Genomic DNA, 15,735 nt, shown 5'->3' with positions numbered 1-15,735 from the left:
TGGGAAACTCAGCAGTGGACATAGGACTGGAAAAGGTCAGCTTTCATTTCAAATCAAAACAATGTTTAAAGTACCACACAGTTGCATTCATTTCACACACTAGCAAAGTAATACTCAAGATTCTCCAACTAGGCTTCAACAGAATGTGAACTGAGAAATTCCAGATGTTCAAACTGTATTTAGAAAAGGCAGAGGAATCAGAGATCAAATTGCCAATATCTGTTGGATCACAGACAAAGCAAGAGAATTCCAGAAAAAAAATCTACTTCTGCTTCATTGACTACATTAAAGCCTTTGACTGAGTGGATCACAACAAACTGTGGAAAATTCTTAAAGAGATGGGAATACCACACCACCTTACCTGACTCCTGTGAAACATGTATGCAGGTCAAGAAGCAACGGTTAGAAGTGGACATGAAACAATAGACTGGTTAAAAATTGGGAAAGGAGTACATCAAGGCTGTACATTGTCCCCCTGCTTATTTAACTTATGCAGAGTACATCATACGAAATATATGAGCGAAGCATAAGCTGGAATCAAGATTACAGGGAGAAATATAAATAACTTCAGATATGCAGATGACACCATCATTATGGCAGAAAGCAAAGAGGAACTAAAGAGGCTCTTGATGAAAGTGAAAGAGGAGAATGAAAAAGCTGGCTTACAACTCAACATTCAGAAAATTAAGATAATGGCATTCTGTCCCATTATTTCATGGCAAATAGATGAGGAAACAATGGAAACAGACAGACTTTATTTTCCTGAGCTCTAAAATCAATGTAGATGGTGACTGCAGCCATGAAATTAAAAGACTTTTGCTCCTTGGAAGAAAACCCACTCCAGTGTTCTTGCCTGGAGAATCCCAGGGATGGGGGAGCCTGGTGGACTACCGTCTATGGGATCGCACAGTCGGACACAACTGAGGTGACTTAGCAGCAGCAGCAGCAGTTCCTTAGAAGAAAATTTATAACCAACCTAGACAGCATATTAAAAAGCAGAGACATTACTTCTGTGACCAAGGTCTATCTAGTCGAAGCTATGGTTTTTCCAGTAGGCATGTATGGATGTACGAGTTGGACCGTAAAGAATGCTGAGCACCAAAGCATTGATGCTTTTGAACTACAGTGTTGGAGAAGACTCTTGAGAGTCCCTGGCACTGCAAGGAGATCAAACCAGTCAGTCCTAAAGGAAATCAAAGACCTGATGCTAAAGCTGAAACTCCAGTACTTTGGCCACCTGATGCAAAGAGCTGACTCATTAGAAAAGATCTTGGTGCTGGAAACGACTGAAGGTGGGAGGAGAAGAGGACAACAAAGGATGAGATGATTGGATGGCATCACCGACTCAATGGACATGAGTTTGGGGAACCTCTGGGAGTTGGTGATGGACAGGGAAGTCTGGAGTGCTGCTGTCCATGGGGTCACACTTATTCAGACATGACTGAGCAACTGAAAAACAACCTTGTTAATTCTTTCTAAATTCATAACATTTTAGAAAAATTTACTTATTTATTTGGCTGTACTTGGTCTTAGTTGGAGCACATGGGATCTTCAATCTTAGTTGTGACATGCAGGACTTTAGTTGCAGCATGTGAACTCTTAGTTGTGGCACGTGGAGTCTAGTTCCCTGTCCAGGGATTGAACCCAGGCCCCCTGCATTGGGAGCTCAGATTCTTAGCTATTGGACCACCAGAGAAGTCCCTCATAATGTTGTTGTTTTTACTGTATTATGGTCTCAATCAACAGAAGTAATATTATGAGTAATACTATCATTACAGGCAAAGGATTTAAATATAATAAAGGAGTCTTCTGACTACTATATAAAATAGATAACTAAAAAGGACCTACTGTATTCTAGCACAGGGAACTCTGTTTAAATACTCGGTAATGACATATATGGGCAAATACTTTAAAAAGAGTGGATTATATGTATGTTGTGCTGTTCTTAGTCACTCAGTCATATCTGACTCTTTGTGACCCCATGGATTGTAGCCCATCAGGTTCCTCTGTCCATGGAGATTTTTCAGGCAAGAATACTGGAGTGAATTGCCATGCCCTCCCCTAGGAGGTCTTCCCAACCCAGGGATGAATCCAGGTCTCCCATATTAAAGACAGAGTCTTTACTCTCTGGGACACCAAGGAAACCCTAGAATACTGTAGTGGGTAGCCTATCCCTTCTCCAAGGGATCTTCCTGACTGAGGAAATGGAGTCTCCTACATTGCAGGTGGATGCTTTACCAGTTGAGCTACCAGGGAAGCCAGATTATATGTATATGTATGGTTAATTCACTTTACTGTACACCTGAAACTAACACAACTTTGTAATTCAACTATACTACAATAAAAACCATGAAAATAAAGGAGTCTTATTCATAAAGTGACAGAAGGAACTGTGTAAGGGATTGAGAAGGACACTGACTTTATTTCTTTTCTTCCTCATTTAGCTTTAGATCCCGGGCAGGTTGGCCTGGTCCTGTCTCTCACCATCACACTCACGGGGATGTTCCAGTTGTGTGTCAGGCAAAGTGCTAAAGTTGAGAATATGGTGATGTTTATCTTTGTTTTTAGCCTTTTCAAGTCTCCTTGCTATTAAATGGCATAAAAGCAATTCTTATGTGAAATAGAAAGCTATTATTTTAACATCGTAGTTAGCAAAGTTTTTTTACATTCTCCTCCATCTGCTTAAAGTTAATGTAAAATAAAATATATGCATCTTTTCTCAGTCTTATGTATGCATGTCAGAAGGTTTTATATGTATCACAAACTGTTCTCGAGTATAATAAATGTCTCTATAGGAGGGAGGTTCTGAAATCCTAGAGAGAATATAAGCTAATTTCTTAGCAGCTTGCCTATTTGTTTCTTAATGGGTAATTCCTCATTTTTGGTAAAAAAAAAAAAAAAATCAGTATTTTGAGGTTTATTTAATTAATATGTTCCCCCACCACCCTTATTCCATTTTATCATTTATTCTTGTGTGTGTTGAACACCTGAATTTGCTGGCAGCCCTTCTTTCTGGTAGTATAAGCTCCCTCTCAGAATGTACTCTCAGAAGTGTGGAAGTATGGTTGCTTAAGATGCCTTAGTCAGTATGCAAATTATACACTTTTCAAATATTTGCACCTTCTCCTAAAGTCAGGAAAACAATAGAAATGAAATCTTTCCATTTCTCTATTCTAATAAAGGAGAAAGTGACTAATAATTAAATTGAGGTTTGATGACCATCCAGTTCTCTTATCTATAACTTGTGGCCCTTCTGTAGCCATCCATTACTGATTGGTGTCTATAAATATTATTTTCTGTGACAAAGTTCTCTTTTTTTTATTCAAGTATGAAAAGTGGATCAATAAAGTCTTACTATTCATTTTTATAATTCTTTCAGTTTTAATATCATGTTGAAAATAGCTGTAAGTCAAAGTGTTACAAGATGATGAACAACTCTGTAAATCATCAAAGACTATATATCAAACTCCTACTTCTATCCTTTGTGGTATTAAGGCCTGAGATATTCTTAACCATGTAAAAGTAGATATAAATATATAAAAGCAGAGCATTTCATTTATAGTCTCTGAATATCCATAAACAAGACCCTCTGAGACTAACTGATGTGATGTCATATGTGTTTCAGATGATTTCAGTAGAAAGAGTTATTGAATATACAGACCTCAAGAAAGAAGTGCCCTGGGGACATGTGTATGTGCCACCATCCTGGCCCCATGAAGGGAGGATTGTCTTTGATAACGTTAACTTCAGGTACAACTCACAGGGGCCTCTGATATTGAAGGACCTGAGAGCACACATTGGTTCAAGAGAAAAGGTTTGTTTAAGCCATTTGCCTCTTTAAAATCTAGCTAAAGATTTAGCACTGTGTTTGTTCTTAGATTCCTTGTTGTGTCATGGGGACTCTTCATTCCTCTGCGAAGGCAGATTAGATCAATGACATTGCAGGTGAATTTTTCTTGGAAACTGACCATGGAATGGGGATCCCACCATTTCTTTCCCTGTATTGTGAGCTCCCTCATGGTGAGTATTGGCCCTGGGCCAGAGCTAGAACTTAACCTGACCCAGGACACTACATGTTTCACCTGATTTTTATATTCAAAGTCTGGGAACCAGCCTGGCTCCCTGTCTCTAACTTTCTAATATCACCTTTCTTTCCATCCTTTCATCTTTGTATGTCTGAAATCTCCTCCTTCTACCATGGTGTCCTCTGGTTGTAACCTCCTCCTCTGTCCCTTGCCTCTTTCCATAGACTTTTCTTCTACTCACCCATACTTGGCTGCCATCCCCTCTCCCTCCCCTGAGAGACTGCTCCTTTCTTTAGTACAGATCTGACCCTTACTGGCCTGGGCGAGTTGCTTCTGGAAACATAGTGCAGCCCTAGGACCACTCCCACAGGAGCTGTGGGGTGAGCCTGTAGTCACCAGAGAAGAGCCCAGAATCATGATCAGTCAGTAGTGAGGAACCAGAGCCCCCCATAGAGGCAGGGCCCAGAGACTCACTCAAAGTCTCTGAAAGCAAATTGAATGGAACAGGGGAAGATGCACATGGAAGGCAGCAGAGAGGCTTGTGATATGGTCCTGCCAGCATCCATATATTCTGGTGATGTTCCTTTCGAATTAGCTTGAGGCCCTTGGCCTGGGCCAGAGGAGAGTCTTGAAGATGAGATGAAACCAGAACAGATAAGGTGATAGGAGGCTCTCCCCCACCTACCTCTCCAGCCAGTGTATGTCCTGACTTATGCACACTGCTGCATGCGGGTTGTATGTGGGTTCTCCCAAAGCACCACCTCCTCCCACTTCCAGTGTGCATGCTGCCGCTCTATCTCAGAGAACCTTCCCCTCGTCATTGGGTTGGTAAAAGTCTCCTAATTTTCTGATTGACTAAAGTATCTGCCTCTGCGAGGCCCTCAATTCATCCTCAGTGCCTTATATATATTAAGGTAACATTTACAGGACATCTGTGTTCATAGCAGCCAGAACTTAGAAGCAACTAAATCCTTACTAAAATATTATTCAGTGTTAAAAAGGAAGAAAATTCTGACCTGTGGATAAACCTTGACGACATCTTGTTAAATGAAATAAGCCAGACACAAAAGGAATGAATACTCTGATTCCACTTATGTGAGATTCCTAGAGTAGTCAAATTCAAGAAGACAGGAAGTAGGATGGTGGTCTCCAGGGACTGGGGGAAGGGGAACAGGAGTTGCTTGTTTAATGGGTAAGAATTTCAGTTTTATGAGGCAAAAAAAAAAATTCTGGAGCTTGGTTGCACAATAATGTGAATGTACTGAACACCAAACTGTCCACTTAAAAATGGTTAAGTAGTTAAATTTTATGTTATGTGAATTTTATCATAATTAAAATGAAAGATAGCACCTATGGCTTGCTTTGTAGTTTGGGGTCTGTATCTCACAGTACCTCGAGGCTTTTTAAAATCAAGGAGCACCTCACTTTCATTTCTGTTCCCCAGAAAGTGGCTTTCTGCAGGGCACACAGAGGGTGCTGAGGGACTGCTGGCTGTGAGGGTGAGTGAGTAACACACAGGTTACTAGCAACCAGGAACCAAAGCATACACATGACAGCTGAGGGAACAAGTGAAAAAAGAACTGCTCTTTAAAACTCTTTCTACCACAGTCCTAACTAGTGGACTATAGCTTAATGTATGTAATTTAATGTATAGGAAAAGGTCAGTTTTCATTCCAATCCCAAAGAAAGGCAATGCCAAAGAATGCTCAAACTACCTCACAATTGCACTCATCTCACACGCTAGTAAAGTAATGCTCAAAATTCTCCAAGGCAGGCGTCAGCAATATGTGAACCGTGAACTTCCAGATGTTCAAGCTGGTTTTAGAAAAGGCAGAGGAACCAGAGATCAAACTGCCATCTGCTGGATCATCGAAAAAGCAAGAGAGTTCCAGAAAGACATCTATTTCTGGTTTATTGACTATGCCAAAGCCTTTGACTGTGTGGATCACAATAAACTGTGGAAAATTCTGAAAGAGATGAGAATAACAGACCACCTGACCTGCCTTCTGAGAAATCTGTATGCAGGTCAGGAAGCAACAGTTAGAACTGGGCGTGGAACAACAGACTGATTCCAAATAGGAAAAGGAGTACGTCAAGGCTCTATATTGTCACCCTGCTTATTTAACTTCTATGCAGAGTACATCATGAGAATCGGAGTACGTCAAGGCTCTATATTGTCACCCTGCTTATTTAACTTCTATGCAGAGTACATCATGAGAATCGGAGTACGTCAAGGCTCTATATTGTCACCCTGCTTATTTAACTTCTATGCAGAGTACATCATGAGAATCGCTGGACTGGAAGAAACACAAGCTGGAATCAAGATTGCCGGGAGAAATATCAATAACTTCAGACATGCAGATAACACCACCCTTATGGAAGAAAGTGAAGAGGAGCTAAAAAGCCTCTTGATGAAAGTGAAAGAGGAGAGTGAGAAAGTTGGCTTAAAGGTCAACATTCAGAAAACGAAGATCATGTCATCTGGTCCCATCACTTCATGGGAAATAGATGGGGAAACAGTGGAAACAGTGTCAGACTTTATTTTTTGGGGCTCCAACACCACTGCAGATGGTGACTGCAGCCATGAAATTAAAGGACACTTACTCCGTGGAAGAAAAGTTATGACAAACCTAGATAGCATATTCAAAATCAGAGATATTACTTTGCCAACAAAGGTCCGTCTAGTCAAGGCTATATGGTTTTTCCTGTGGTCATGTATGGATGTGAGAGTTGAACTGTGAAGAAAGCTGAGCACTGAAGAATTGATGCTTTTGAACTGTGGTGTTGGAGAAGACTCTTGAGAGTCCCTTGGACTGCAAGGAGATCCAACCAGTCCATTCTAAAGGAGATCAGTCCCGGATGTTCTTTGGAAGGAATGATGCTAAAGCTGAAACTCCAGTACTTTGGCCACCGCATGCAAAGAGTTTGACTCATTGAAAAAGACTCTGATGCTATGAGGGATTGAGGGCAGGAGAAGGGGATGACAGAGGATGAGATGGCTGGATGGCATCACTGACCTGATGGACATGAGTCTGAGTGAACTCCGGGATTTGGTGATGGACAGGGAGGCCTGGCGTGCTGTAATTCATGGGGTCGCAAAGAGTTGGACACGACTGAGCGGCTGAACTGAACTGAACTGAATTTAATGAATGAAACTCTTGAAACATGAAAATAAATATTCCACTTATTAACCAAATGATACCCAGGTAGCAGCTTCAGTTTTTCAAATTGCAAAAGCTCCCTCCTACTTATTTCCAGTTCCATTGTAGGTCAAGAAGATGAACTGCTGTGTCAGGAAAACATTCACCATAGCTCTTGACACAGTCCTGTCCCTGAGAGCACTGTAGGTGATGCTAGCTTACTCTCAATGTTTCTGTCAGATTTCTTGTTGTAAGCATAATTCTGTTAACTTGCACTTGTCTTAAATTTTCACATAAAAAGACATGAAATATGAATTATCTAAGAAACTCTATAGTACAACGTAGGAGCATAATAGATTCTTGTTTTTCCTTCTTAAAATCTGGAAATCATAGGATTATTGAGATTTTATAAGGGCAAAATGATTTTATGAGGGCAAAACGAATTTGGAGACTGAATTAATAACTGCAGTAGCTTAACTTTTGATTTGTGTCTTGATTCACCCAAAGTATCACTGTTAGGTTCGTTTCTGTGTTTGAAGATGATACCTGGGCAGTGGATTCATGAAGTGATTTCACTCCACCTGTGCACATCCCAGGTTCCCTCTCTGCTCACGTGTCCCAGCCCCTGTTACTCTAAGACAGCCCTTTTGTTTTGGATTTGGCTGAGAGAGGCTGCTTTTGGGTGGGGGAACATGGGAGTGAACCAGCCTAGCAGAAAAATGGAAGTTACTCAGTCGTGTCTGACTCTTTGTGACCTCATGGACTTTAGCCCGCCAGTCTCCTCTGTCCCTGGAATTATCCAGGTAAGGATACTGGAGTGGGTTGCCATTTTCTTCTCTAGGGGATCTTCTCAACCCAGGGATTAAATGTGGGTCTCCTGCATTGCAGGCAGATTCTTTACCATCTGAGTCACAAGGGAAGCCCAGCCTAGCAGAAGTGGGGCTTTATTCTCTTTTTGTCATTGCGTCTGTTGCCTCACTTCATGGGAGTTAGAGTATAGGGGAAAATGTAGTGGATACAAACAGGATTTGAATTCATGGAATAAATAGCCAGTAAAAATAAGACTCAAAATGAGGTAAATAGCACCCTAGGCTTCGGTGGTTACTCAGGAAGTGGCCACAAGACTGGAAAAGGTCAGTTTTCATTCCAATCCCAAAGAAAGGCAATGCCAAAGAATGCTCAAACTACCACATAATTACACTCATCTCACACACTAGAAAAGTAATGCTCAAAATTCTCCAAGCCAGGCTTCAACAGTACGTGAACCCAGAACTTCCATATGTTCAAGCTGGATTTTGAAAAGGCAGAGGAACCAGAGATCAAACTGCCAATATCCGTTGGATCATCTAAAAAGTAAGAGAGTTCCAGAAAAACAACTACTTCTGCTTTATTGACTATGCCAAAGACTTTGACTGTGTGGATCACAACAAACTGGAAATTTCTTAAAGAGATGGCAATACCAGACCACCTGACCTGCCTCCTGAGAAATCTGTATGCAGGTCAAGAGCATTACAGTTAGAACTGGACATAGAACAACAGACTGGTTCCAAATAGGGAAAGGAGTATGTCAAGGCTGTGTATTGTCACCCTTTGTGTTTAAGTTATATGCAGAGTATATCATGTGGGGAATGCTGGGCTGGATGAAGTACAAGCTGGAATCAAGATTGCTGGGAGAAATATCAGTAACCTCAGATATGCAGATGACTCCACCCTTATAGCATAAAGCAAAGAAGAACAAAAGAGCTTCTTGATGAAAGTGTAAGAGGAGAGTGAAAAATGTGGCTTAAAACTCAACATTCAGGAAAACAAAAGAACATGAGACCTGGTCCCATCACTTCATGGCAAATAGTTGGGGAAACAATGAACAGTGACAGACTTATTTTCTTGGGCTCCAAAATCACTGCAGATGGTGACTGCAGCCATGAAATTAAAAGAGGCTTACTGTTTGGAAGAAAAGCTATGATCAACCTAGACAGCATATTAGAAAGCAGAGACCTTTGTCAACAAAGGTCTGTCTATTCAAGGCTATGACTTTTTCAGTAGTCATGTATGGATATGAGAGTTGAACTATAAAGAACACTGAGTGCTGAAGAATTGATGCTTTTGAACTGTGGTGTTGGATAAGACTCTTGAGAGTCCCTTGGACTGCAAGGAGATCCAACCGCTAAATCCTAAAGGAGGTCAGTCCTGAATATTCACTGGATGGACTGATGTTGAAGCTGAAACCCCAGTACTTTGGCCACCTGATGCTCAGAACTGACTCATTTGAAAAGACCCTGATGGTGGGAAAGATTGAAGGCAGGAGGAGAAGAGGATGACAGAGGATGAGATGGTTGGTTGGCATCACCAACTCAATGGATATGAGTTTCAGCAAGGTCCAGGAGTTGTTGATGGACATGGAAGCCTGGTGTGCTGAGGTCCATGTGGTTGCAAACAGTCAGACATGACTGAGTGACCGAACTGAGCTGAATGGGGCTGGATGACATGATCTTAGTTTTTAAATATTTAGTTTTAAGCTATCTCTTTCACTTAAATTTTACTACCGATAAAGCCTTAGATGATGGTTAGCATTCTTTTAGAAATAAATTATTTGAAAATTAAGGTATGAACATTTTTTATATACATAATGCTATTGTGTACTTAGTAGACTACAATATAGTAGAAACATAACTTTAAAAAAATAATTTTATTTATTTTTGGCTATACTGGTTCTTTGCTGCTGCTCAGGCTTTTTCTCTAGTTGCAGTGAGCAGGGGCTATTTTCCAGTTGCAGTGCACAGCCTTCTCATGGCAGAGGCTTCTCTTGTATTGTCTCCCTGACTTTAGGACACGTAGGCTTCAGTCACTGTGGTATATGGGCTTAGTTGCTTTGCATCATGTGGGTTCTTCCTGCATCAGGGATCGAACCTGTGTCCCCTGCATTGATAGATGGATTCTTTAGCACTGAGCCACCAGGGAAGCTCCTAAACATATCTTTTATTTGCAAAGAGAAACAAAAAAGTTCATATAACTTCCTTTTTTATGTGATATTCATGTTATTTAGGTGTGTGTGTGTGCTCAGTCGCGTGATCATGTCTGACTCTTTGCTTCCCTGTGGACTGTAGCCCACCAGGCTCCTCTGTCCATGGGACTTCTCCGTCAGGAAACTGGACAGGGTTGCCATTTCCTTCTCCAGGAATCTTCCTAACCCAGGGATCAAATCTGCATTTCGTGCATTGGCAGCTGGTTTCTTTACTGTTATGCCACCTGGAAAACCCCTATTAATGAGGTGGCCTGAAACCAAATCCAAAATATCTTTGAGGCGTGCCTATACACAGAACATCAGTTCAGTTCAGTTCAGTTCAGTCAGTCAGTCATGTCTGGCTCTTTCTGACCTCATGGAGTGCAGCACATCAGTCTTCCCTGTCCATCACCAATTCCCGGAGCTTACTTAAACTCATGTCCATCGAGACGGTGATGCCATCCAACCACGACACAGAACATAGGAACCACATATATACATACTACAATCTACCTATGTGCGGAGAATGGCCCACCCATATTATATAAATTAGGGCTTAACATAAAGTACAAAATGTTTTATAGACATTGTGTTATCTTTGTAAGATAAGATTAGCTAAAACACTTTTCTTACATTTAATCTTTATAAAGATAAGTTCTTTTTTGAAATGTCATGATTGATTTTACAGGCTAAGTTTTGAAATTTTAGAGTTATTCAAATGATGATAAAGTATGAAAAGTTCCCAGCATTCTGATTACAGTACTCAGAAAGATTTAGTTTTTCTGTTTAAAGCCATGAGTTTTAAGTTTTGGCTGAATTAATTTAAAAATGATGGAAAGCATGCCTTTACAGCCTCATCAATTCCAGATCGGAGAAGGCAATGGCAACCCACTCCAGTACTCTTGCCTGGAAAATCCCATGGAGGGAGGAGCCTGGTGGGCTGCTACCTATGGTGTCTCTCAGAGTTGGACATGACTGAAACAGCTTACCAGCAGCAGCAACAGCAGCATTTCCAGATTTCTAAATAGAAATGAAATCATTTCTTGGGAAGCTTCCTTAAGGGAATTTGCAGTTGGGCAAGCTCATTGGTAGCAAAAGGCCAATTTCGGCATACATATTTGAATGCAGTTTTGTTCCTTACCAGGATTTTACCTGTTATATTGATTCTTTTTTTGATATAAATTTATTTCTTTAATATTATTGTTGTACTTGTTGTTGTATAGTTGCTAAGTCGTGTCCGACTCTTTGTGATCCCATGCACTGTAGCCCGCTAGGGCTCCTCTGTCCATTGAAATCTCCAGGCAAGAGTACTGGGGTGGGTTGCCATTCCCTTCTCCAGGGGATCTTTCTGACCCAGGGATCGAATCTGAGTCTTCTGCACTGGCTGGTGGATTCTTTACCATTAAGCCACCAGGAAAGCCCCAGTCTTATTGTTGGTGCACTTAATTCCTCTCTGCTTTGGTTTTAATGACTAGTATAACACTTGACATGTATCTTTCCAAAGTACAATTGTAAATATTAATTTGTTAATGTCTTCTGAAAGTGCTCTGATGAAATGTTCCATATAAATAGCAAATGTTGTTTGTGTTGACATTGATCTCATTACGTGCATTTTGTCTACTAGCCACTGTCTTTTAAGACACTGAGATCTGCATTTTATAATTTTAAGATGTTTCCTTTCAAGATAGATTATAATTAAGATATTTAATATCAGGAAGTGATATAGTTTTTCTACCAAAGAATAATTCCTCTTAAATAATAAAACCCTGAGAAAGTGAGTACTTGTTTATGTATAATACTTCTGACTGGACTTGTTGACCTCTCTATAAAGTTAGCTACATAATTCTCAAGGTGAAATCACTCAGGTAGTAGGAATAAAGCTAATTTAAAAGCTGACTTCTTTTGGACCATTTAGGAGATTGCTGGATTTTCACTGCCTGCAGATTGTCATCTTTAACTTCTTGGAACTTGTGGGTGTCTCAACCAGGGAACAGTTGTCAATGTCAAATTTTTGATTGCCACAATTTGGAGGGTGCTTCTGGAATCTAATGGCTAGAATTCATGGTTACTACAAACATCCTACAACATAACAGGATAGCCCCCCCATCCCTCAACAAGGAATTATCTGGCCCTTAATGTCAACAGTGCCATGGCTGAGAAACTTATATACTGCTGTTTGTATAGAACTTGTAAAATTCATCATCAGCAATCAGGATTTCTCCCAGGTTTGTTGTACCATGTTAATTATTAATCTCTCCTGGATCTCTTTACAGCTTGGCATTGTGGGAAGAACAGGAGCTGGAAAAAGTTCCCTCATCACTGCACTTTTTAGATTGTCAGAACCTGAAGGTGACATTTGGATTGATGGGCTCTTGACAGCCAATGTCGGACTTAACCGTTTACGGAAGGAAATGTCAGTTGCACCTCAGGTATGCACATTGGAACATTCTCACATTTTCTTTTTATAAGGCACCGAGGTTTGCTTGTTTTTGATTTTTTTTTTAAATTACATGAAATGATTAATCCTTTTCACCCTCAATAGAGCTTATTTTTAGAAGCAGGTATTTTCAACAGACACTTTCATCAGACACCAGGTTTTGTTTCTTTGTTCATTCATTAGTTTTGTTTGCATGTGATTTAATAACTTACTGAGATAGATTTCTGGACTTAGACTTCCTCAGGTTCCACAGTTTCATTCATGGATAACCACACAATTCTGAGAACAAAAGGATAAATGGTTTGTTTAGCGCTGGAGAGATTCCTATAGGGAAACACGAATTTTAAGTGTCTTACAGGTGGAATTTTGCTGTGGAAACGAGGCTATCTTTTCAAAGGTTACTATCTCCCTGGAGGGTGTTTTGTAAAACTGTGAGGCTTTGAGAATTTCAGGGCATACAGATGCTTTGGGGATACTTTTACAGTTTGACTATTAATAAGTAACTTTCACGAGAGAGTCAGTACAGAAAAGTAAGGAAGAATATGGAATTCAGAATTCCATGCCTCTGCACCTCAGTTTTCTCTCTTACAAGGCAGCTAGCAATACAAACCCCTGGAGCTGTTGTGAGGACAAAATAGGGGAGTGAGTGTGAAGTGTTTCACATAGACCCAATACATAGATTGCTGTGAGGGTGGAGCATTGAATTGGCCATCTCTTCCTGGGCTCTGTTTTCTTTTCTTCTGTTTCTTAAAGAAGTATGACTTTCAGAGATTGTTCTGGAGACTGGATTATATGCAAAATAGAAGTGCCGGTCTTTCCTTGTAGTTCATCCCCTCAGCACAATTCCATGAGTATTTACGAGCAATTATTGTCCTCCAGGTACATAGCCAAGGGCAACATAGGCCTTGTGTCCTCATCTTCCATTTTGCCCTTTGCTTTGACAGATTTGCCAATTTTTGTTTTGAGCTTTTTTTTTTTTTTTTTTAAACTGTGCAATCATCAAGGGAAGTTCAGGAAAACACAGACAGCAGAGGAGATGAGAAAGACAGGAGAGGAGAAAAAAGAACCAAGCAGATGTGTTTTCTGGAATGTGGGTATAATGAGCTCTGAAATGCCTGTTTATTAGGAAGCATATAGAACATGATACCCAAAGGGAAGGAGAGTGTGGATTTGAGTCTTATGACTGAGTACCTTAGTACTTAGTAGTGTTACTATCTACCCCATCCTCTAAAATATCTGGAATTAGTATAAGTACTTTTGAAATCAAGATATTCTTTTCAGACTACAGTGAGATTGCACCTCACACCCCTTAAGATGTCTACTATCAAAAAAGAAAAAAAACACACAAGTGTTGTTAGGGTGTAGAGAAATTAAATTCCTGTTCATTGCTGATAGGAATGTAGAATGGTAGAGCTACTGTGGAAAGCAAATTGGTGATAGCTCAAAAGATTTAAAAATAGAATTATCATATGATCCAGCAATTCTCCTTTAGGATTTCAGCCCAAAAGAATTGAAAGAAAGGTCTTGAAGAGATACTTGAAGAAGTCTTAAAGAGATGCACATTCATAGCAGAATTATTCTTAATAGCCCAAAGGTAGAGGGACCCAAGTGTCCATTGACAGATGAATGGATAAGCAAAATCTAGTACATATACATACCATGAGTACTATTCAGCCTTAAAAAAGGAAATTCTGACACATGCTACAACACAAGTGGACCTTGAGGACATTGTGCTAAGGAAATAGGCCAGTCACAAATGACAAATAGTATATGATTCTACCAATATGAAGTACCTAGAGTAGTCAGTTCATGGAGATGGGAAGTAGAGTGATGGTTGCCATGAGCTGCCAGGAGCAAGGAATGGGGAGTTGTTGTTTAATGGGTACAGAGTTTCAGTTTTGCAAGATGAAAGGAATTCTGTGACTGGATGGTGGTGATCCAGATTCACAACATTGTGAAGGTATTTAATACCACTGAACTGTGTACTTAAAAATGGTTATGCTAGTAAATTTACTGTTTGTTAACATTTTACCACAATTAAAATTTTTTTTTCAGTTATTCTTTTCAGGAAAAGTGGAAAGAACTTTTTAGCATGTAAAATGCCTGTATTTAAAGACTCCCACTGGCTATTAGATTCATAACTTAGTTGTTAGAATAGAAAATAAATGAGCTTAGATTACCAAGTTTTCTATTTTAGAATGGGCCAAATGAGATTAGTTTGCAGAAATAATGGATGTGTCTGTAAAATCCTTTTGTTTCATTGGATGAAAATATTTAGAAACGTGCTCCACATGAGTTTTAATGGAAAAGGTTGTGTGGCTGTATACATAAAATAACTCTATAAATAAAGAAGTCATGGTAGATGGTTCTTGGCTCTGCAGGTACTATTTGGAAACACATCTGAGCAAAGACTAAATATCCCTCATCACCAAGTTTTGCTTCTGTTCCATAAGTTTGGGCATCCCTGGTGGCTCAGACAGTAAAGAATCTGCCTGCAATTCAGGAGACCCGGGTTCAATCCCTGGGTCAGTAAGATCCCCTGAAAAAGGAAATGGCTTCTCACTCTAGTATTCTTACTTGGAGTATTCCATGGACAGAGGAGCCTGTAGGGCTACAGTCCGAATCGGACATGACTGATTTCACTTTCACTTATATACACACTCCAGAGAACGTGCTTATAAAACAGTGCTAAACTTTCTATCCATGTCATTAATGATCAGCAAATATTTATTTTTCCACTTTATATCCATTTGTCTCCAAGGTGCAATGTTGATTGCTTAAAGACAGAGAATCTGGAGAGAACTGTCAATGTGTAAAAGTTCCCAGGAAATCATTCAGGAGGCAGCCAAGGGTAGAATGTTTAAGAGTGTAGACCAAGTGTCAGTGTGACCCACAGTTTTATTCTTGCTCTGCCTCACACAGCTATGGGACTTTGATGAAGTCACTGGGCTTTCAAGTTTCAGTGTCCCCATCCTTAAACTAGGTCTGCAAATTACTGCTGCACAAATTTTTTGTGAAGATGTAACTGGTGAGGAAACATCTGTGGTCCATGCTTGGTTTTTGGGAAAGCTCAGTCAGTAATAACTATTGCTATTCCTATAGATAAGGGCACTGGCCTTTTGGGTATTATTC

The 15,735-nt window shown here is 40.1% G+C and overlaps 1 protein-coding gene across 1 annotated transcript in view; it reads left to right on the top strand.

Annotated features, from left to right (window-relative positions):
• LOC102180841 (multidrug resistance-associated protein 4-like) overlaps nucleotides 1-15,735 on the top strand; it is a 169,069-nt gene that overhangs the window by 115,911 nt on the left and 37,423 nt on the right. Inside the window, exons 24-26 of the mRNA XM_018056301.1 lie at nucleotides 2,445-2,545; nucleotides 3,626-3,814; nucleotides 12,440-12,595. Coding sequence (XP_017911790.1) covers nucleotides 2,445-2,545; nucleotides 3,626-3,814; nucleotides 12,440-12,595 — 446 coding nt within the window. The remainder of the gene's footprint in view (nucleotides 1-2,444; nucleotides 2,546-3,625; nucleotides 3,815-12,439; nucleotides 12,596-15,735) is intronic.

The sequence above is a fragment of the Capra hircus genome, chromosome 12, assembly GCF_001704415.2.
Source record: "Capra hircus breed San Clemente chromosome 12, ASM170441v1, whole genome shotgun sequence".
In the NCBI taxonomy this organism is placed as follows: Eukaryota; Metazoa; Chordata; class Mammalia; order Artiodactyla; family Bovidae; genus Capra; species Capra hircus.
Note: the sequence above shows the minus strand (reverse complement) of the source record. Positions and strands in the feature narration are given on the sequence as shown.